This window comes from Zingiber officinale, chromosome 8B (assembly GCF_018446385.1).
Source record: "Zingiber officinale cultivar Zhangliang chromosome 8B, Zo_v1.1, whole genome shotgun sequence".
NCBI lineage: Eukaryota > Viridiplantae > Streptophyta > Magnoliopsida > Zingiberales > Zingiberaceae > Zingiber > Zingiber officinale.
The window spans coordinates 63,378,179-63,400,825 of record NC_056001.1 but is presented as its reverse complement, the minus strand read 5'-3'; the positions used below and the strand labels follow the sequence as shown (position 1 = coordinate 63,400,825).

Sequence of the window (22,647 nt, the reverse complement as noted above, 5' to 3'; positions counted from 1 at the left end):
GATTTTATACTCAGTTGCTTGGAATAGTATGCTTGTTATGTCGTTGGATTTGATGATTTTTTTTTGCTTCTATCATTTTTGATATTGTGGTAGGTGTTTTGATTATCAAGACCATTGATAGAGTTGTTGCCACTATATTACATTTTTTAATAAAATGGTTTTGTCCATGACTCTGTGTGATTATTTTTGGATTTTACTTATAAGGGTAAAATGAGAATTTTGATTGATTCTCATTCCATAATTTAAGTCAAACCAAGCAACATTAATAGGAATAATATTCATTCCAGTATCTATACCAAGCACCATCTAATCATTCCCATTATCGTTAACCCCTCAATTAAAACTCATTATCATTCCTATTGTCAAATATATACCAAGCGCCTCCTTAGCTCTACATCCATTAACTAGATTATGAACTAAGCATACATCATCATCTACTTAACTTTACATCCTTTAACTAGATTATGAATTAAGCATAGATCAACAATTGCAAGCTTTACATCCTTACAATATGCTTTAGGATAAAAATATATATATTAATATTTGTTAAAATATTTAAACAAGTTGATTGTGAATTTAGAAATAAAATACTAATAGATATGAAAAATATATTCATTTAAAAGTATTGATTATGATGTGCTCAGCATGTTAGTTTCGTGAGCTGGACACTTAATTATCCGAAATTAAATAATTGAATTAGGTTAAATATAAATAGATTTTGAATCATTGATATAACTTTAATAAATGGAAATATTTGCCTCTCAATTATGTTTATAATCATTTTAATAAGTTTTAAGTTATTTTTTCAAGAAAGGTGTGTGTATATATATACAAAAAATTATTTAAATTTATTTCTGATTGAAAATTAAAATTAAAATGTAATTTAACATTTAGTCAATGAACCTACTTATCTTATTTTTAATTAATTAATTAATTAAAAAAATTATAATATTTCAGTAACCCCATGCAATTATATATTGTAAAATAATTCATCAATTACATTAATAAAATATAACATAAAAATTATTAATAAATTGAAGGCTATGTGTGAGAATCTTATTTCTTACTAAACGTGATAGATTAATATTTTAATAGAATTTCAAAAAAAAAATACAATTTCAATTTTTTTAAAAATAAAAGGTATATAATTTCATAACAAAAAAAAAAAAATCAAATTCTTGCTTGAAAAATAGGTTCGTATGTGTATAATTAGAATCGTTAAGGACAAATCTTAATTATTGGTCACGACATGAATAGCACTAGGATGTTTTCACTTAGTTTTATTGGTAGCATGAAAAAAAGTTAGTCGAAATAATTATTAATAAATTATAAGCACCTAAAAAAATATTATTTTAAAGAGAATATCTCATCCCTTATACTCTCTTATTAAGCACACAATGAATTAACATCTCTATGGAGAGCACTGATAATCTTCACTATACTACACAAGCAGCAACTATCGCAACTTCAGTATCTATCATCACTTCATCAGACTTTTTGTAGACGTCACAAGTTTTATAATGTCGATCAGAAGAAATACTTACTGAACATGGATTTACTGGCAGGTTTCTTCTCACCAAGCCAATGTTGCATATGAACACCGATCGCATCCAAATACAATCCACTTCTGCCATGAAACCCGACGACTTTTCCTTCTGTCGCATTGGTAGTGAAATAGGTTCCGACCTCTTCCCCGAACGGTCCATACTTACCCCTGGTTGAGTGAAACGTCAGGGACTTCACAACCTTGATGCTGCCATCATAACTGTTGGTGCAGTAATAGCCACTTAAGCAATTGAGCACTTCGTTGGGGTAGTCGAACTTGACCTGCAGAATGCTTCCCTAAAATGAGCATAAGAAGTTATTAGATCAATCGAGCTAAGCATCGTTTTTGTTACCCTGTGGGAGATTTCTCCACTGCTTCCATGTCTCACAGACCAGACAGATTGGCCGCTCCGATCGTACTCTATCTGTATGGAGTTTATCACATCTCCCCTTGTGATGTACACTTGCTTGATCCCTGAATATACTCCATCATCCCATGGCCTGCCACCATTCCCACCCCAAGGTCCAGGATCAGTCGAGGCTGGTTCTTTGATCATCCCATATATGACCTGAAATGGCATTTTCGATCGTCAATGGCCAATCCTTCTGCCACTGAAGTTTGCAAAAGTAAGGGTACCTCTTCTTCGATTCCCTGGGAAGAATCAATTTGGTTGCTAGACCATGGCATGGCCGCTTTATTTCTTAAAGTTGAGGCTACTTTTCCTTCAAGAACATGAACACCAATACTATCAACAAACCATCCACTTCTGCCATGAAATCCAGCAACCTTCCCATCAACTAATAAAGATGAAAAGAATGTTCCTTCCTCATCTCCATATGGCCCATAATCCCTCTTCGTCGTGTGAAACGTGAGCGATTTCACTGCGGTTGGTCCCATGATCATAGTTGTTCCAAAGTAACCAGTTACATGTGTTAGGATCTCGAATGGGAAGTCAAAAACTATCTGTACAAAGAGTATTAGGAGATTGATAAGATAACTAACTATTCAACATAATCATCAGCAACAAAGCAACATGGTGCTATTACCTTGTCAGTTTTAATTCCTCCACTACCACCATTTTTGTTTCCCCACACAGCCTGACCGTTTCTATCATACAAAACCTTTATCGAAGTGATTCCAATATTGCGCGTTAACTTGATCTCTCTAATACCTGTATGCACCCCATCATCAAAAATTGTTCCTCCGCTGCCACCCCAAGGGCCATAGGTTAACGAACCAGGCATCGAGTATCCTCTTTCTGAAGTGTAGCCAGGGAGAGAAATCATCTAGAAGAACAAAGTAAAGCATATCATGAACTATTATATTCAGGTAGAATATTGTTAATGATACTCTGTCTCAAGATGTCATACCTTAGAATTTCCTGAATTCAGAATACTTCTATACTCTGGTGCAGGCAGTGTTCCTCCCCTTGTATAATTGTTTGAGAGGATTGCAAAATTGTCCCCCCTTCCTCTTACTGCAAGAAATATACCATATGAGTTACTACTTGTTCCATCTATTCCGTCCATGATATAGCCGGACTTCTCAGTGACACTAAGTTCTTGACTTTGCGAAGAAACTAATGCTTTTGATTGATCGGGGCTACCCAGTTTCTGTAGGTAAAATCCAATGGAATCAAGATACCAGCTTGCTCTTCCAAGAAAACCAACAATCTTGCCACTACTCATGGGGAATGAGAAATACATTCCTCGTTCAAAACCGAAAGGTCCATACTTTGATAGATTGCTCTCGAATGTTAATGACTTTATGATAATTGCACTCCCACTTGAGAGTGATCCATAGTAGCCAAACACTGAAGTGAGATATTCAACTGGATAATTAAGTGTTATCTGTGAAACGAGTAATGATTAGCACACAGCAGAAGCTTATTTTTTTCCCTTATTAGCAAAAACTTGTCATAGTGATTTATTGTGTCTAAGCAATCTCCTTAAGCTATACTTTTTCACAGACAGAGTACAACCTGTTTATTTTCTCAACAAATGAAAGACAAGGCCAAAAGTAGTGTGCATGATAGCTTGATTATAATAATACAATTTCATTAACTTAATTAGTAAATTAATTAGCTTAATGGTTTATTATCTGAGCCAAATAAGCCCATGTGTAGTAAGAGTCATAATTCTATAATATGCCTCTATGCTCGACTTGGCAGCAATGGTTTATTTCTCTCTCTTCTAATATCTAAGGTTCCTCCAAGAGAATATAATATCCTCATATGGATCTCCTGTCCAAGCCTTAAAAAGTTGACTAACTACATTGATGATGATGAGGTATCAAATTTGATGATTGTAAGGAAGTTCATCTTTGCTTTCCAACTAATCTTCTATACTTCTTGCAATCGGTAACAACTCCCTCTGTTAGATAGAGGAAATTTGCACGAGCTGTGGATAATTGTTTATTCAACTTTTATTGAGCTTTTACTCTAGTATTATATGGACTTGGATTCTCCCCACGAACATCAACAAAAGGAAGGCTGATGATGATGGTCACATCCCGCGACAAGTTTATCATTTTGTCAATTAAAAAAAAAATCTATATAATCAATAGTTGGTTCACCCTAAATCCCAAATTGCTCTAATTCCATTTTTCCTATGTTTGTATTGATGGAGGTTTTCCTAATCATGAATTCTGAATTGAAATACTAGAAACTATATGAACTAGAAAAGAAAACATGCACAGGATCAAGTGGCATCGAATTTTACAGCACAAACAACAATAAAGATGACGAACCTTAATTCAGCGGATTTGCTATACCCTATATGTAGTGGTGAACACAATTCTGTTATCAGCCCATCATTATGATGATAACAGGACGGATTAACAAATTCTACACATATAAATCCACATCCAAAAACGCAAACCCGAGAATACTTTAATCGGATCACTTGATCGGGTTTTATCGAATATGGCACAATCAGATATGTTATCATACTAGCATATTTGCCCACCAATTAGAAAATCAACCCCAACATGAGATGATTTTAGATGCTACAAGGACCATATTTGACAATAAAATTAGGTAATTTGAGATGGTGGGTTTCTAACAAGTAGCTTTAGAATGCTATCCAAATTAACAAAGGACTTCACATGGGAAAGGAAACTCACCTTGTCGATTCTCGTACCCCCATCGCCGCCGTGCTTCTCCGACCAGACGGAGCACCCTTTTTGGTCATACTCGAACTGAACGGAGACGATGCCTGCTCCATGCACCACTACCACCTGCTTGATTCCCGTGTACACACCATCGTCCCATCGGCTCCCTCCCGGCCCTCCCCAGGGCCCGACCACTATCGGTCTTTTCTTCTCCGACAAACTCTGCAAGCCAACATCAAATCCACAAGAGATCAAGTAACATATGCATGCAAATCAATGCCACAAATCGATCGCCATTCTTTCGGTTAAAGGAAGAAATACCATTCAGTACGACTGTGGCTAGCTGGCGAAGCTCGAGGCAGCTACTACATCTCAGAACTTGAATCTCTTTATAGCGAGAAACGAGGAAGGAACAATCTGCGATCGTACGCACAAGAGACAGGAATTCGATTCGATAGCGAAACATCGGAAATTGATTGCAAAGGGATTCCTCGAGTTGACGATGGAAATTTAAAGCAAGCGTAAAGGAATTTAGGGTTCGAATGTCGATGTGAAAGGCAAATTCTCGTACCGTCATTTCATATATTCTCATTTGGGCTCACTCACCCAAACTCCAAAGTAGTAAATTGTCACACATTTAAATAAAATAAATTTAATAAGTGTTATAATTATTACTTTTATTTATTAACTAAATACAAAAATATTAATTATTAAATAATAAATAAAATCAAATTTAAATTATTTCAATTGTTTTATTCTTTATTTATATATAGATATATATATAGATATATATATATATATTAATTTCTGATTAATGTGTCAAATTTTGGAATTATTTTTAATTTTTTTCTTCAATTGTTATTTATTTTATAAATTTATTTCCTCTCTACGTTCAATTTATGATTTATAAGAAGGTTTAAGTCTCCGTTTGGTGAATTAATACACGATTAACAATACAACAATTATCATCAAGGGATTAAACTTTAATTAAGTGATTTAATACATAATACATGGAGGGATTTAAGTTATTAGATGTGGATTGACGGTGTAAATTTGATAACCTGATTAGTTAATATTAATGGACTGAATTATAGGTTTTACGATGAATAATCCCTGCAAGATGAGCTAGGTATAAAAGAAAGGAAGTTAAAATCAATTGAGCATTTTGATTTGGCTGCTTCTTCTTCCTTGTATTTTTTTCATTGAGACTAGAATTCAGTTGTTGTCCATTCCTACAAAAAAACTCCGTTACACTCGTGGGAATTCCTTTGCTAACAAATAGGAGATACAATGACATTTGACTCTCGATCAAGTAAGTCATTTTAGTTCGTCATTGTTGCATTTAGGGGCGTAGCTTGGATTCAAAATTACATAAGACTAGTCAGAACTATATAATTAATACTTGAATCTGCTATTAAGCTATTTAACTTAAAAATCTATTATAGCAATAAATACATCAAATTGATAATGGTGCTTGTTGGTGCTGCAAAAGCAGTTCAAATTACTAGAGAGGAGGGGTGAATAGCGACTTACAAATTAAAATGATCTTCCTCTTGTTAACGATTTAGTAAGGACACACATTAATAATAAACTAGACATATAAAGAAAAGAGGATATAAAAGATTATTTGGTTACAACCCTCAAGTTATTAATTCAAGAACGATGAAACTCCACTATCTTCTCTTTTTTCAGAAACGTCCTGAAGATAGAGAAACCTCTTACAATCATTTAAGCATAAAGGACATAACATAACTAAAATAGAGATATTCAAAAGTGTGTCATTTAAGCATAAAGGACATAACATAACTGAAATAGAGATATTCAAAAGTGTGTTGTATCTTGCTTTTCGAACTGTAATCATATTTATAGCATTCATCTCGATCTAACTGCTATATTGACATAGCACCTTCGGTTGACAGGACACTCTACAATCATTTGTATAGTGATAACGTGTCTTTATCCTTTACCTGCTTCAACAACGGCTCGATAATGGCTCTAAATGACTCAATCCTTTTCCAGTCGACCGGAGACTCTCCAGTCGCTTGGAGGCTTGCTAACATGGACGTTGTCCTGATCCATTTAGGGAATGACTACTGCTGACATGGCGATAGCATCTGAGCACCTAGAAGTGATATGAGCGCCTGAAAGGATAAACTTGATCATCTTTTTCTCTAGCCACTTGGATGATTGACTGGTCACCCGGAATTGAGCTCATCCTAACTCAATTCCATGAATCTCCTCAAACAGTCTTCCTCCCGGCTTCTCATCCCTTGAATGCATTCCGTGTGTCCTTCACGCTCTACCAGAGTACTTTTCCGCAGATCCTCGTACTTCGAATGCACTTAGCCCATCAACTCGTTTTTCATGTCATCCTACTCACTCGTCTGCATCTTCGGTCGTCTCCGATTCTCCTTAGCCATCGAGTACTTGTATATTCTCCTAAGTCCTTGCACACTATATATAGATCAAAACATAACAAGAACCTAATTTGAATTTATTTGACAATACATCAAAAACACAACTAGGGATTCTAACAATCTCTTTTTTTTTTTTTTTTTTTTTTGATATTCGTCAAATTAAGTTTAAATTAGGGTAAATCTGCGAAAAATTTGGAAAAAAGTATCTAATTATCATAATAATCTTAAATAATTATGGAACATGAAGCACAATATTCTTTATTAAAAAAATTAATATTCACTAAAATTTCTATTTCATTAAATTCCTAATTTTAATAAACGTATTTTTATAAAAACAATTTTAGAAAACTCTCTATGACTCAAAAAAAATTATGAAATTTTAGCCACGGATAGAAAGCATATCATATGTTTCATGGAAAATAATTTTTGAGAAAATTTTAAATAAAATGTGTCAAAATAAAATATTTATTTCTAATCATCCCTAATAAGTCAACCATTTGTAAAAATTATTTATTTCTATGGTTTACTATTCTAAATTTTTCTAAAGTATCAATAAATTTATGCTTACTTGATTTATCAAATATTTTTTACAAATAAAATATTTTGACAATTTTTTTATTTGATTCTAGGGTATCTGAAATTAGTCATCCATACTCTAATTCTTATTGGCTAAATTTTATACTTTAGTTTTTTAACATCATATTCTGATATTTATCTGAACCAATGGAAATTTTTACTAATGTCAATTTTTGAGTTTCTATTTGTTCCCTTAATTTTTGTATTTTCATCTTTAATGTTTTCAAATTCTTCCTTAGAACATGAATTTTCTAATCTATTTTTTAATTTAATTTTTATCCTATTAAATTCTATATGCTTAAACAATAGATTGCATAATGAACTAGAAAGCATTTTAATAGTGTCGTACAGTTGATTTGAGGGCAGATTATATACCTTACTTACTATGTTGGATTCGTAGGTTGATGCTCCCCTTACATTGTTATTTTTTTCGCTTGAGCTTTCTAACTCTTTTTCTTGATAAGTTGTCATTAGTGCAAGACTAGCTATATACTCAGTCTTTGAATCCTATGAAGATGTGGTTATGCTCCAAGTTACTTTTAGCATTCTTTCCTTGGGATTAACTTTACTTTTCCCTTTTTTTCTTTGCCTATTTCTTAAGCTTAGGATAATTGTCCTTGATGTGACTTTCCTTGCTACAGTTGAAGTATCTTACCTTCCTCCTTTGTCTCTTCTTTAACAATGTCAATGTTTGTCTCCTATCAAACTTGTTAGTCTTAAAAAGAAATCATTGTCTTATTAAGTATGCTCGTTCAGCTCTATTCATTGAAGACTCTAAATCTATCTCACTCTATTTTGCTTTTAGAGCCATATATGTTGTAGTTTGACTTTTCTATGTCTTTATATCTTACACATCAAAATTTGTATAATTCCAAAGTTGAAAATAATTCTACTAAAGTACTTATCTCTAAGTCCTTCGAGATGTAATGAGAACCCACTATTGCTATCCACTCTTAGATTCTCAGATATGCATTTAATGCATATCTCAGTACATCCCGATCTCTCTTTGAGGTTGTTGAAATTGATGATTATCTCTTTTAGCTTTGCATGTAGTTGCAGCATCATCTCTCCTTTCCCTAGTCGGAGATTAGTCAATTGATTGCTCAGCAAATCCCTTCTAGCCAGTTTTATTTTTGAGATTTTTTCATGGAGTTCTAGGAACTTTTCCCAGAGATCTTTAGTTTAGTCGTAGAGGCATATCCGATTTAGCTCCTGTACGGTAACACATTAAGAAGATAAAATTCCGCTTTACCATTTTCCATGAACTTATTTTGTTGCTTTTTTCCCTATCGTTGTTCATTGATTTCTACTCCATCTTCACTTCGAAACCATGTTTTATACATAACATAATATGAAAAATCTATTTTAAAAAATACATTCATTTTTCTTTTCCATGCAATAAATTTTCCCTCGAACTTTAGTGGAAGAATGTTTGATCCGGTCATTCCTTTTGATCTAGTTGCTTAGTTGGCAGTTAGTCCTTCTGAGTGGTCTGGGTTTTGATATCAAGTGTTAGTCTGGTGAAAGCGGTTCGGATCGCTAGAAGGAAGAGGTGAATAATGACCTGCAAATTAAAACGATCTTTCCTCGTGCTAACAATTTAGCAAGGACATACTATTAATAATAAATAGAACACATAAATGAAAGAGGACAAAAAAATTTACTTGGTTACAACCCTCGGATTGTTAGTTCAAGAATGGTGAAAGCTCCACTATTTTCTCCTTCTTCGGAAATGCTTTGGAGGAAGAGAAACATCTTACAATGGTTTAAGCACAAAAAAAAACAGAAGTTGATTCTTTCCAAAATCAGCTAAGATGGCAAGCTGGAGATGTGGTTGTACAGTTGACGTGGTGAAGACTCCACATAGCTCTGCAAGACAACAAACATTAGTGCTAGGCCAGGAAGGGGTTCCCGGCATTGGCCCTAGGGCTGTAAATGAACCAAGTGTTCGTGAATAAGCTTGGTGTTCGGCTTGGTAAGAGCTTGTTTATGTTCGTTCAATATACATAAGATTAATTAAATAAATAAACTTGAACAACTCGTTAAACTAAACAAACAAGCTTGAACACATAAGTGTTCAGCTCGTTAACGTTCATGAACAATGTTCACGAATCATATTCATTAATAAAACTCTTTTCAATATGCTAAATAAATAATAAAATAAAATAAAATAAACAAATAAGTTTAAATTATCAAGCTCAATAACCAATCAAACAACTAAAATTTTCAAACAATCAAACAAGCTTGAATTGAGAGCTCAATAACATCTAAACAAACCAAGCTTGAACCAAGCTCAAGCCAAGCTCAAACCAAACTCAAGCCAAGCTTGAATTGAGAGCTCAATAACATCTAAACAAGTCAAGCTTCAAACAAGCTCAAGCTCATAAAAATTAAACCAAGTCAAGCTTGAACAATCATTTCAAAAGCGTGGTTCATTTTAAGCTCGGCTCGACTTGGCTCGGTTACCTTATCAAACAAGCTTGAACACCCCAAAGCTCGGCTTAGCGTGGCTTGTTTACATCCCTAGTTTGCCCTCTGATGCTCAAGTCAGTGTCAAGTGATCTCAAGAAATGGGAACTGCAGCAAGTAGATATAGAAGACGAAGTTGCGCATACCTTTCCCTGCAGCTAAGAACCTCCTTTTATAGCTTCAACATGGTGCTTGTGCACGCATCTCAAGGTGTAGGCACGTCTTTCTAGGTGTCCTAAGAAGAGACAGGTCAAAAAGTACTCCTAACACCATACCTTAAGCAGCCATGCACTCCTCTGACATGACAGCCTGAAACCTTCTAACGTATGATTGTCTGCTGGGCATGCCCTGCTGTCAACGACACTAACTCCCAAAAGGATATGACAAAATACTTGATGGGGTCATGCACAGCCACTCGGGGTCTGCTTGGCTGGGCTACCTTCGCTTGGCGGTGTTCTCAGGGCCTACCGACTTTGTCACTTTCCTTGCTTCCTAACTGTCCGCGGTTATCTCACTCATATCGGACTCAAAGCTTGGTCGGCAAGATTAGCTGCTGCTTATTTCTCTTCGTTATCGAAGGGCCATTTTATCTAGCCAAGGGCAGAGCCCGGCTTACTTATCTATGTAGCTATCACCATCCGCTCGGTCGTAGCTGGCCCATTCAACAATACCTGGTTCGCTCAGCACTGCATGGTCCGCTCAATGGACTAGGATACCCCGCTAAACTTTATCTTCCACGTCAGTCGATCTTCCTTACTTTAACCCACCTTTGGTGGGACCCCCTATCATTACCGGATCAAAAGTGAAACAAAGATATTTGAAAGTGTGTTGTATCTTGTTCTTCGAGCTTCAATTCTATTTATTGTCTTCATTTAAATCTGAGCATTGTGCTGACATCTCCTCAGCCTTTTTTTGCTTCAATAATGGCTCTAGATGACTCAGCCCTTTCTGATCGACTGGAGGCTCTCCAATGGCCTGGAGGCTTGTTGTTGTAGACATCATACTTATCTATTTTGGTAACAACTATTGCTAATGTGGCAAGATCATTCAGGCTCCTGAAAGTCATTCGGACGCTTAGAATGGTCAACTTATGAACTTGATCATCTTCTTCTCGAGTCACCTAGATGATTGACTAGTCACCCATAATTTAGCTCACCCCAACGCAATTCCGTGAATCTCCTTAGCAGTCTTCCTCCCTATTTCTTATCCCTCAGATGCAACCCGTGTATCCTTTACGTGTTGGTGCAATTGACCTCTAGGGTTTCGATATTTGATAATATGACCAAGGACCCAAACAGAACTTGATGTTTGGGAGAGAGAAGTCTAGTCAGGACTAGATGACTAGCAAAGGTAAGTCCTAACCAAAGGTTAGGCAAAGTGGAAGTCCCGGTGAGTGAAGTCGGGCCCTAGTGAGTGAAGCTAGGCGGTGAAAGTCCCGGTAGTGAAGTCGAGCCCTAGTGAGTGAAGCTAGGCGGTGGAAGTCCCGATGAGTGAAGTCGGACCCTAGTGAGTGAAGCTAGGCGGTGGAAGTCCCGATGAGTGAAGTCGGGTCCTAGTGAGTGAAGCTAGGCGGTGGAAGTCCCGGTGAGTAAAGTCGGACCCTAGTGAGTGAAGCTAGGTGGTGGAAGTCCCGGTGAGTGAAGCTATGCCCTAGTGAGTGAAGATAGGTGGAGGAAGTCCTGGTGAGTGAAGTCAAACAATGGAAGTCCTAGTGAGTGAAGCTAGGCAACCCTAGGAGGTAGCCCTAGGTTATACTTGAATTCTGTTAATATTGTGCTAACTCAGTGTTGTAGGGAAGCTCAGCTAGGTCGATGGGCTGACCAGGTAGCTGACACGAAGTCCAGACAGGTCGAAAGGTTGATCGGACGTCTGGTAGGTAAGTGAAGGTAAGTCACTAGAGGAGAGTGATTGTGAGAGCGCGTTCCCGGGAAGGGAACATTAGGCGTCGATCCGCCTTAGATCCATTTCGAATATCTAAGTCGAGATCGTGACTAGATTTCGGTCTCGAGGAGACGGAATCTAATTACTATTCTGTTTGATTTTTAACTGTGCTAATACTCTATTTTGCAGGATATATATCTTATATTTGCCTCTGAACTAACGTTTTCTTACAGGAAGGAATCTGTTGGAAAATGAGGGCCCGGGCGCCCTAGATGGTTCTGGGCGCCCGGAAGGGTTCCTAGCGCCCGGGAGGGTTCCTAACGCCCGGAGGTGAAAGTTCATCCGCAATGTCATTTCACCACGTGTAGCATCCTGGTTGGCTCGGCTATGTCATATTCAGGGCATCCTGGAGGTTCCAAGCGCCCCGAACCTCCTATATAAGGAGGGTCAAGGTTGAAGCTCCAACAACAACTCGCGATTCGATCTCTGGTGCTCCTGCGACACTGCTGACAACGCTTTGCTTTTTCATTACTCTTTTTTCTTGTCAGTATTATTTTTTTTATTAGCATTCGTGTACTTTAAGTTGTAAACATTTTCGAATTGCTAGTGAATTGTCCATCGAAAACACCCTTGTGTGCAGACCTTGGAGTAGGAGTCGGCTCCGAACCAAGTAAATCCTTGTGTTCCCTTTGGCTTGTTTACTTTTCCGCTATGCTTACTCTTTCGAAAATTTTTAATTCGCTATTCCCCCCCCCCCCCCCCTCTAGCGAAACTCTACGATCCAACATTACGCTCCACCAGAGTACTCTTCTGCAGCTTCTTGTATCTTGGATGCACCACATCTGCTCCTTTCCCCATGCCATCTTTCTTGCTTGCCTGGATCTTCTGTCGTCTCCAATGCTCCTTAGCCATCAAGTACCTATATGTTTTCCTAAGTCTCTACACACTTAGACATGCAAATCAAAACACAATAAGGACCTAATTTAAGCTTGTTTAACAACACATCAAAACACAACTAAGGGTTATAATAGTGCTTAACTGTGATTGAGTCATTTTGTTGACAAGAATAACCTATTACAAATTTATAATGAGCTTCCATGTGAGGTATCTCAATGTCATACTTAGCACAGACTTCTTTCGTATAACTAAGTAGAAGAACAAATCCTTATTCTCTCAAAGTATGAAACAAAGTTTTAATAGTTAAAAAATAGTTTATTGCATTTAAAATATCTAGAGATTTCTCTTGCAATGCTTGACAAAGCATATCTGGTATCCCCATTATCTTTTTGTATCAAGTGTAATATGAATATGAAATCAAAAGACTTTATCGCAATCAACAAACCATTAGCTTCACCATGGATTGAGTTAAAAGACATATTATCTATCATATTTTCTAACACGGTAATCATAGAACTATACATATCAATCATGTTATAAATTGAGTTAAAATTAATTACTCCAATGAGTTTTTCCAGGCCGTAAATTTTTTTCAATTTGATTACATCAGCTACTAGTATCGTGTTCACTAGCTACCATATGCACAACTTTAATTTTTTGAGTATAATGCAACTCGGTATTGTTGGTGCAGGGAGCACCAGACAATCAAACCTGTGTTTTGATAATGGCAAAGGGGTTCAAAGTTAAGCCGTCTTGTTGTTTAACAAGTGTGATTGAGTGTGCAGGAAAGTCCTAAGTAATCTTAGGTAAAGGAAAGTCCTAGCTGCGATTAGGCAGGTGGAAAATCCTAGTTGCGGTTAGAAAATGAAGTCCTAGTCCGGAGGACTAGGCGAAGTCGTGGCAGGTCGACGACTTTGAGCTAAATCCTAGAGTTGAGGACTCTATGTGAAATCCTGGGGGTCACGAACACCATGTAGAAGACTGGATGGGTCATAGAGCGAGCATCCAACATGAAGTCCTAAAGTCTCGGATGCTCAGCAAAAGTCCAGTTCGTCTGGAGGACTGGTGGACTGGTCTGGCAAAAGGTAAACTCTCTTGAGATGAGTAGGTGAGGATGCGTTCCCCGAAAAGGGAACAGTAGACGTCGGTCCGACCTAGAGTTTCAGCGAAACTCAAAGTCAGTGTTGGTGTAGAAAGCACTAGATGATCGAACATAAGTTTTGATTATGGCAAAGGGTTCAAAGTTAAGTTATCTTATGATCTAATAAGTTGAAATAAGTTTACAGGAAAGTCCTAACTTGTCTTAGACAAAAGTTCTAGTGAATTCTAGGCAGGTGGAAAGTGTTGGTTGCTACTTGGAAAACCTAGAGGTTCCACTGTACAAAAATTTTGTACAAAGGTCTGAACCTTTTCCTAGCTACCATGTGTTCTTTAAAATTAAATTTTGGATCGCCTGCGGAACTTAACACATTTGATCCAAAACTTAATCTATTTGTTCTTTTAGGTTTTGACTTGGATCTCCTGCGGAACTTAACACGTTCGACCCAAGTCACCTTAAGTTATTAATTCCATTAAATATTAATTTCCATAATTGGTTCCCAGTACTGACGTGGCGAGGCACATGGCCTTCTTGGATATGGGAGCAACCACCACCGACTAGACAAAACCTTTTATGGAAAGCTAATATTTAATTTCCTAAAATAACTTTAGGTTAACCGAAAAGAACAATCAAATCACAAGGAAAAGAAAAACAAAAGAACACTATATCGAAAACAAATTCGAAACTCTAGAATCGTATGCCTCTTGTATTTAGTATTATTTCCAAAAATAACTAGTATGATGCGGAAAGAAAAAATACTAGTTATACCTTTTAGAAAAACCTCTTGATCTTCTACCGTATTCCTCTTCTAACCTCGGACGTTGTGTGGGCAACGATCTTCCGAGATGAGAACCACCTTTCCACCTTCCTTCTTTCTTCTTGATTTCGGCCACAATAAACTCCTCCAAGGATGAAGAATTTCGGCCACCACCAATGCTCCAAGGGATGCTAGAGACGAGGCTTGCTTTCTCTCCTTCTTCTCCTTCCTTGATCCGGCCACAAACAAAAGCTCCACCAAGAGATGAGTTTCGGCCAACAAGAGGAGAGGAGAGAAATAGGGCCGGCCACCAAAACCAAAGAGGAGAGGAAAGAAAAAGAATAGAAGTTCACCTCTTGAAGGCTCCTCTATCTCCTCTTTTATAATCCTTGGTTTTGGCAAATAAGGAAATTTTAATAAAAACTTCCTTAATTCTTTTGCCATGAAAAGGAAAATTTTATTTAATTAAAAATAATTTTTCTTCTCACAATTATAATGGCCGGCCACACCTATTCTCCAAGTAAATAAAAATTTTAAACACAAATTAAAACTTCCTTATTTGCTTCCGGAAATTTTATAAAAAAAAATTTCTCCAATAATTTTAATCCCTTCATGATTGGTAAAAAGGAAATTTTATAAATTAAATCTTTCTTTAAACATGTGGATAATTTCCGAAAGTTATCTCTAAAAATTAAAATCTCTTTTCAATCTACAAATAAGGAAAGATATCAAATCTTTTCTTAATCTTTTGTAGAAACTAATAAAAGAGAATTATTAATTTTTAAACTTTCTTTTAAATCATGAACATGGTTAAAAAGGAAAGTTTTTACCAAAATTAAAATCAACCTTTTAATCTACAAATAAAGAAAGAGATTTAGCTCTTCTCTTAATCTTTTGTAGAATCTTATAAAAGGAAATATTTAAATTTTTAAACTCTCTTTTAAATCATGTTATCCACATAAGAAAAATTTTAAAAATAAAAACCTTTTATTTTAATTTGGGCCGGCCACACCAAGCTTGAACCCAAGCTAGGGCCGGCCACCTTGAAGCGCCCATGAACCAAACTTTGCTGGTCTCCAAGCTAGCTTGGCCGGCCCCTATGGGATGGGTAAGAAGGTGGGTATAGGTGGGTATAGTACTCTATAATTAAGAGGCTACGATAGGGACCGAGAGGAGGAATTGGTTTTGGTCTCCCGATGAAATTAAGTATCTCGTGTTCGTCCCGAACACACAACTTAATTTCATCAATAATAATTCATTCCACTAAAGAACTATTATTGAACTACCGTACCAATCCTAAATTACATTTTGGGCTCTTTCTTATTATGAGTGTGTCAGTCTCCCTGTGTTTAAGATAACAAATGTCCACTAATTAAGTAAGTTACTGACAACTCACTTAATTAATATCTAGCTCCAAGAGTAGTACCACTCAACTTCATCGTCATGTCGGACTAAGTTCACCTGCAGGGTTTAACATGACAATCCTTATGAGCTCCTCTTGGGGGCATTCTCAACCTAGATTACTAGGACACAGTTTCCTTCTATAATCAACAACACACACTATAAGTGATATCATTTCCCAACTTATCGGGCTTATTGATTCATCGAACTAAATCTCACCCATTGATAAATTAAAGAAATAAATATCAAATATATGTGCTTGTTATTATATTAGGATTAAGAGCACACACTTCCATAACAACTGAGGTCTTTGTTCCTTTATAAAGTCAGTATAAAAGAAACGATCTCTAATGGTCCTACTCAATACACTCTTAGTGTACTAGTGTAATTATTTAAGATAAACTAACACCTAATTACACTACGACCTTCCAATGGTTTGTTCCTTTCCATCATGGTCGTGAGCTATTGTGTATAATTTATAAGGTACTGATAACATGATCCTCTGTGTGTGACACCACACACCATATTATCTATAATATAAATTAATTGAACAACTACATTTATCATAAATATAGTCATTTGACCAATGTGATTCTTATTTCTAGATAAATGTTTATACCAAAAGCTAGGCTTTTAATATACATCCTAACAGAAAGTCCTAGTTACGGTTAGGCATCAAAGTCCTAGTCCGGGGGACTGAGCAAAGCCTTGGCGGGTCGAGGACATTGGGCGAAATCCTAGTGTCGAGGACACTAGGTGAAAATCCTGGGGATCGCGAACACTAGGTGGAAGACTGGACGAGTCAGGATCAGACGTTCAGCATGAAGTCCTGACGTCTTGGACACTGAGCAAAAGTCCAGACGATCTAGAGGACCAATCTAGCAAAAGTAATTTCTCTTGAGAGGAGTATGTGAGGATGCGTTCCTTGTTGAGGGAACAGTAGGCGTCGGTTCGATCTAGGATTTTCAGAGAATCCGAAAGTCAGAACCAAACAATTCAGAGATTGTTAAGAAATTCTATTATTTATATTTTATTGTGCTAACTTTATTTTGCAAGGTATGTTTGGTATTTTAGACTAACGTATCTTGCAAAGAGTAAAAAGCACATTTTAAGCTCGGATGAACAGTGTTCAAGACGCCTCCGGGGTATTTGGAGGCGCCTCGGGTGGCTTGGCTGAAGGCCCGTGATGAGAGGCACGAAGGCTCCTTCAAAGTGTCGAAAGGCGCCTTGGATACCGGATGAAAGATGTCTTCCATGAGCTTGAAGGCACCTTTAAACAGATGAAGTTTGCAAAAAGAGAAGCTTATCAGTACTGTGGATTTGGGGATAGAAATCCGAGCCGGAGGCGACCTCAAGGGGGTTGAAGGTGCCTTCAGCAGTGCATCAAAAGAGTGCTCGACCAGAGGGCTGGATACACTCATTCTTCACGATTACTCTCTTGCGCGTTGCTCTAAAGACGATCCCATGACTCTGCAATGCGACTCCGACCACCGAGCGACGCGACTCCGACAACGGAAAGCACAACTCTCTAGATCCTTAAAGTTGTCGGTATAACTTTCAATTATAAATCTAATGTACTCATTTCTGTACTCAATTTCTGTAAAGATTTTTTATCTTATAGTGATTGTCCAGCAAAAGCTATCAACAATCGTGGGTCTTGGAGTAAGAGTCGTCACAAACTCAAAACCAAGTAAAACCAACATTTGTTAGCGATTGTTTTACTTCCGCTATCTTCCTTTCTCCACTGCTTTTTATTCTGTGCATTCTAAAAACGTGAAAAAGCTACGAGTGCTATTCACTTCCCCTCTAGTGTATCTCGATCCTACAGTCAGGACTGGACAGTCCAGAGACTAGGAAAAGTTAATTTTTATATATTGTTTGCCTATTATTCTAACTTTGTTTTGTAGGAAGACTAACATTTTGTAGATTAGGATTTTTCCTTGATCGGTCGATCGAATGTTGATATCAGTCGATCGAACTCCAGTGATCAGATCAAGCTCACAGGCAACCTCAACCAAGGGATTGGCCGACCGAACGTCAGGTTGAGTCGAACGAACGGTGGACAAGAAGTGACTTGATCGGGCTAGATTGATCGGACCAGATAAGACTGGAATCATCGACGGATCAGTCGATCGAACGGCGAGATCGATCGATCGAACAAAGACTCATCCGGACTCATCCGAAGCAGCAACATCTGGATGAGAAGTCAGGCTGATTCAGGCAGGATCAGTCGACCGATCAGGGAGATTGATTGACTGATCAACATCGAGTCAAACACTGATCCCGAGATTAGTGGATCTGGATCAAGTCAAACTTGGCTATAAAAGGAAGTCTCAACCAATACTTCGAGATAACGAATTCGAACATCTTTTACTCCTATACACTACTCCAAAGACAAGTCGTAACACTATTCCGATGATCGAAAGCTCGCATCTCCAACCCTCTAAGTTGTCGGTATAGTTTTTCATTTATTGCACTTAATCTACTCAATTGTAATTGCACTTGTCTTTGTAATTCTTCGAATTGATAGTAAATTTTCTAAAGTAAACACTCAATGAGTGTGAGCTTTGGAGTACGAATCGTCACAGACTTCTAACCAAGTAAAACCCAAAGTGTCAACTTGGTTTTAGATTGCTTAGTTTTCTTTTTTACTATTCCACTCTGTTTACTTTGTTTTTCGAAAAAAGAACGTGAAAGCCACGAAAAACAAAAAGAACGTGAAAGCCACGAGTGCTATTACCCCCCTCCCTAAGCACTTTCGATCTTACAAATATGACATTTAGGAGATGCGTTAATGATATTACAAATGGAATTAAATTTTGAAATGAATAACTAAATGGATACATCTTTTCAACCGTTGCCGTTAGTGCTAGTTGAAGTCAATAAGCGAAACAATGTACGTAATATACACATGAATAATCTTTTAAGAAAAACATATGTAATTCATTAGAAGAACTACACATATTACTAGCATCATCATATTTTTATCCTCATATGTTATGGATATATAAGTCATAACGATCAAGTGCATCAAATATTTTTTTCCGAAGTATTACAACTGTTGTTAAGTATTAATTAAAAAAATAGAGAACAAGTAAACTAACTCATTGAACATAAAGTGATGACGTTGAATTAAAATTGAATTGGATTATAACTAAATTCAATAGGTAGGTAGATATTGTGATAAAGATTATATTAGTTCAAATTAAGATTGATTTGAATTTGATTTAATTAAATTATGACTAAACCAAGTGACGAATTAAACTGATCATGATGCAATCGTTTAAATAAATTAGGATATTTTTTAAAAAAACTCTCTCATTCCTCCTCTCTTCCACGTACGCACAGCAGCTCACCTCCTAGCGTCGACCCTCTTCCCCGCCCTCGGCACTCTTCCACGTGCCAGTAACTCCATCCGACACGCCTCTTTATTTATTTATTTTTTCCCTTCTTATCTTCTTCTCCTTCTCAGTTTTTTTCACCGGTAGCCCTTCTCAGCCTACCAACTCCTTCTTAACTTTTAATACGAATCAAAAGTTACGTAGGGCTGGATTCCACCCTAGCCCAAGAATAACTCCATCTTCAGCTACATTCTGTTTTGTATTTTAGTCTGATAGATGATGATGGTAACTAGATCATGTGGTACATCCTTTAGTTTGTTTTTTCAATTGGCCTAAAAAATTTATTCTTTCGAGATGGTTTAATGACTGGCGTATAAAATGTTATCATCATAAAATTTGAGATTTGAATTTCGATAAAACTGAGATAAATACTTCCTTTATGTATTAGTCATTATTCCAAAAATTAATAATCGTCCGTAATTTTTCTCCTTCATGTTGATCCTAAAACAAATTGATAGAGGCGTTGAAAATGAACATATTCATTGATAAAAATATCATACAGTTTTCATATTAATAAAATTTTCATCAAACTTATAAATAAATATATTAAACAACCAAATAAATTTAAAAATATAAATAAAATAATTAAATAAGTTTGAATTGAAACTTCAATGACATCTAAGCAAATCAATTTTTTTTAAAAAATAAGTCAAACTAAAATCATCATTTTAACAATTAATGAATTTTAGTCTCCGTTTGCCTTAGCTAGTCACACAAACTTAAACAACACAATTTTAAAATATGCATTTTTATAAATTTTAAAATAAAATATAAAATATAATAGAAGTTTTTAAGGTAAATATATTGATGAAACAATTCTTACAAATATTGCCGATGCGCTCGCGTCATCTCACTTAAAATGACGGGGGCGCATTTGTAATGTAATCAACCGTTCACCTCGATAAATAGCATCGACGTCTAATTCCCTTTCCCGTGTCCTCGTTGCAAGCCCTAATTGTTCTTTGTGACAGAGAGCAGTAATCAGATGGCCGGGGAGGGAGTCGTGATCGCGTGCCACACAGTCGAGGAATGGAATCAGCAGATCCAGATCTCGAAGGAGTCGAAGAAGCTTGTACATTTCCAAATCACCCTATCGCTTTCCCCCCTTTACTGTTTTGCATCTTCGTGGGTTTGGTTAGCTTTTTTACGATCTGTGCTGTAATGCATTTTGGATCTGCCCCAATCTAGAGTTGGTTCCTTTTGTATCTCCTGTTTGCTGCATAATGTATTACTTTCCGTGATCGATTTTCGGATGGACCTTATGATTGATCATCTGTTAGAAAGGTACCATTTTTTTTGAACAAATTAGGACTTCTGTATCCATAGATCCAAGGCCTTAGGTTGGTTCAAAGGCCTTACGTATTTTCCAGACGCTTTCTCACAGGGAGAAGTCTGGCGACAGGAGTGTTGCTCCCCACAAAATGGTATACCTAGTGTCCTCGTTGCGCTGATGATCTCAAATGAATTAGTTGATTGGCTATGCGCACAAGTTATGAGTTATTGATAATGTCTTATTAGGGGGGTATTGAGGGGAACAGTTGAACATATATAGTTTTCATATTTGTGGCAGGCTGATACCAGAGGAAGATCTAAGAGAGTGAACTAATACAATGGGATACTTGTAAATTAGTCTGAGATAGAACTTTAATGGTAGTAGTGTGCTCGATTGTGAAAAAGTGCCCGTGTCACTAACATCGCATAAGGGGATGTTTTTCTACTGTTGCTACTTGTAGAACTTGGATTTATTGTAAATTGTTGCTTATTAGAAGCAAAATATTTTCTTTCCCCTTGTCCATCTAGTAGCAAAGACTTGGGGGATAGATGGACATTTGAGAAGGAAAAAAAGGGATGGAAAAAAGGATGGAATTGTTATTTGACATTATTGTTCCAGCTTATCTTTATGAAGCCAGCTAACGAGATAATTTGGCCAGAATTGATTCTATCTTCAAGATCATTTGTCTAAATGCAAATCATTTAGGTGCTTAGATTAGATTTGTAAACACGTAGTTTATCTAATAGAGAGAGTGAAGGGAGTAATCTCGTGATTTTCAGTTTTGTTCCAATTCTCGCAATTTTTCTTTCTTAAACAATTGAGTGGTACATTGCTTGTATTATTTAAGAACTACACTACTTTCGTTTGGAGGCATTACTAGTTTGTTTCTGTTCATCTTCTCATTTCACTGGTTTGTTTCTTCAGCTATATCAATTCTGTTAACTTCTTTTTAAAAGTGAGTAGGAGTCGAGTTGTATAATACTACTGCACACTTGTATTAGCTCTAATGTGTAGATGGATTGTAGGTGGTGGTTGATTTTACTGCTTCATGGTGTGGACCATGCCGGATTATGGCCCCCATCTTTGCTGAATTAGCTAAAAAGTTCACCGATGCAATTTTCCTAAAGGTGGATGTCGACGAGCTGAAGGTAGCAACATTTACCCATATAAAACTTGGCATTTTTATTTCTAAGTTGCATTTTAGTCATACAGTTTCGAATTGTTCCCCAAACAACAGACTGTTTCTGAAGAATGGGGAGTAGAAGCAATGCCGACTTTCATTTTCATCAAGGAAGGAAACCTAGTCGACAAACTTGTCGGTGCTCACAAAGAAGAATTGCCAAAGAAGGTCGAACGGCACTCATCAAGTTAACTGCCTGCCCATGCAACCGACTGCTTTATGGTTACTATATATGTAATAAATAAGCGTTGACCTGGATTGATTTTCATTTTATGCTTCTAAATTTGGATCTTCTATGATCAGTATGTTGGAAGGATCGTCAATACTTTTTCCTTTGATAAAATGGATTATGTGTTGTCATTTTATGCTTTAAATTTGAATCTTCTATGATTAGTAAGTTGCACCCTTATGCATTGACAAAGTCTAATGAAGAAGCATCGAAAATAATTGACTTGAAAGTATGACTTCGACCAATGCTCGATGTTTTTGAGCTATTAAATGCACTAAATTCTCCGAGTTTACTCCCTGTCACCTAATCCTCTATGCTTGTGAATCCACCACTTAATACTTCATGATCTAAAATCCTTTGAGCTCCTCTAAAGTTCCACCACTTAAGCTAGACATTGTGAACATTCGGTT

General features: G+C 36.6%; 2 protein-coding genes across 2 annotated transcripts; one reads left to right on the top strand and one right to left on the bottom strand.

Moving 5' to 3' along the window:
• Nucleotides 1-1,347: 1,347 nt before the first annotated feature.
• Nucleotides 1,348-5,196, bottom strand: LOC122015932 (jacalin-related lectin 3-like). The gene is made up of 7 exons (XM_042573040.1): nucleotides 4,979-5,196; nucleotides 4,670-4,879; nucleotides 2,917-3,396; nucleotides 2,593-2,832; nucleotides 2,183-2,509; nucleotides 1,899-2,114; nucleotides 1,348-1,827 (listed from the first exon to the last, which is right to left on the bottom strand). The coding sequence occupies exons 1-7, from the start codon at nucleotides 4,979-4,981 to the stop codon at nucleotides 1,528-1,530; spliced, it is 1,776 nt and encodes a 591-aa protein (XP_042428974.1). The 5' UTR covers nucleotides 4,982-5,196; the 3' UTR covers nucleotides 1,348-1,527.
• Nucleotides 5,197-20,438: 15,242 nt separating this feature from the next.
• On the top strand, nucleotides 20,439-22,382 carry LOC122014880 (thioredoxin H5-like). Its single transcript, XM_042571372.1, has 3 exons — nucleotides 20,439-20,627; nucleotides 21,854-21,976; nucleotides 22,066-22,382. Exons 1-3 carry the CDS (start codon nucleotides 20,541-20,543, stop codon nucleotides 22,198-22,200), a joined length of 345 nt encoding a protein of 114 aa, XP_042427306.1. The 5' UTR covers nucleotides 20,439-20,540; the 3' UTR covers nucleotides 22,201-22,382.
• The last annotated feature ends 265 nt before the right edge of the window (nucleotides 22,383-22,647 follow it).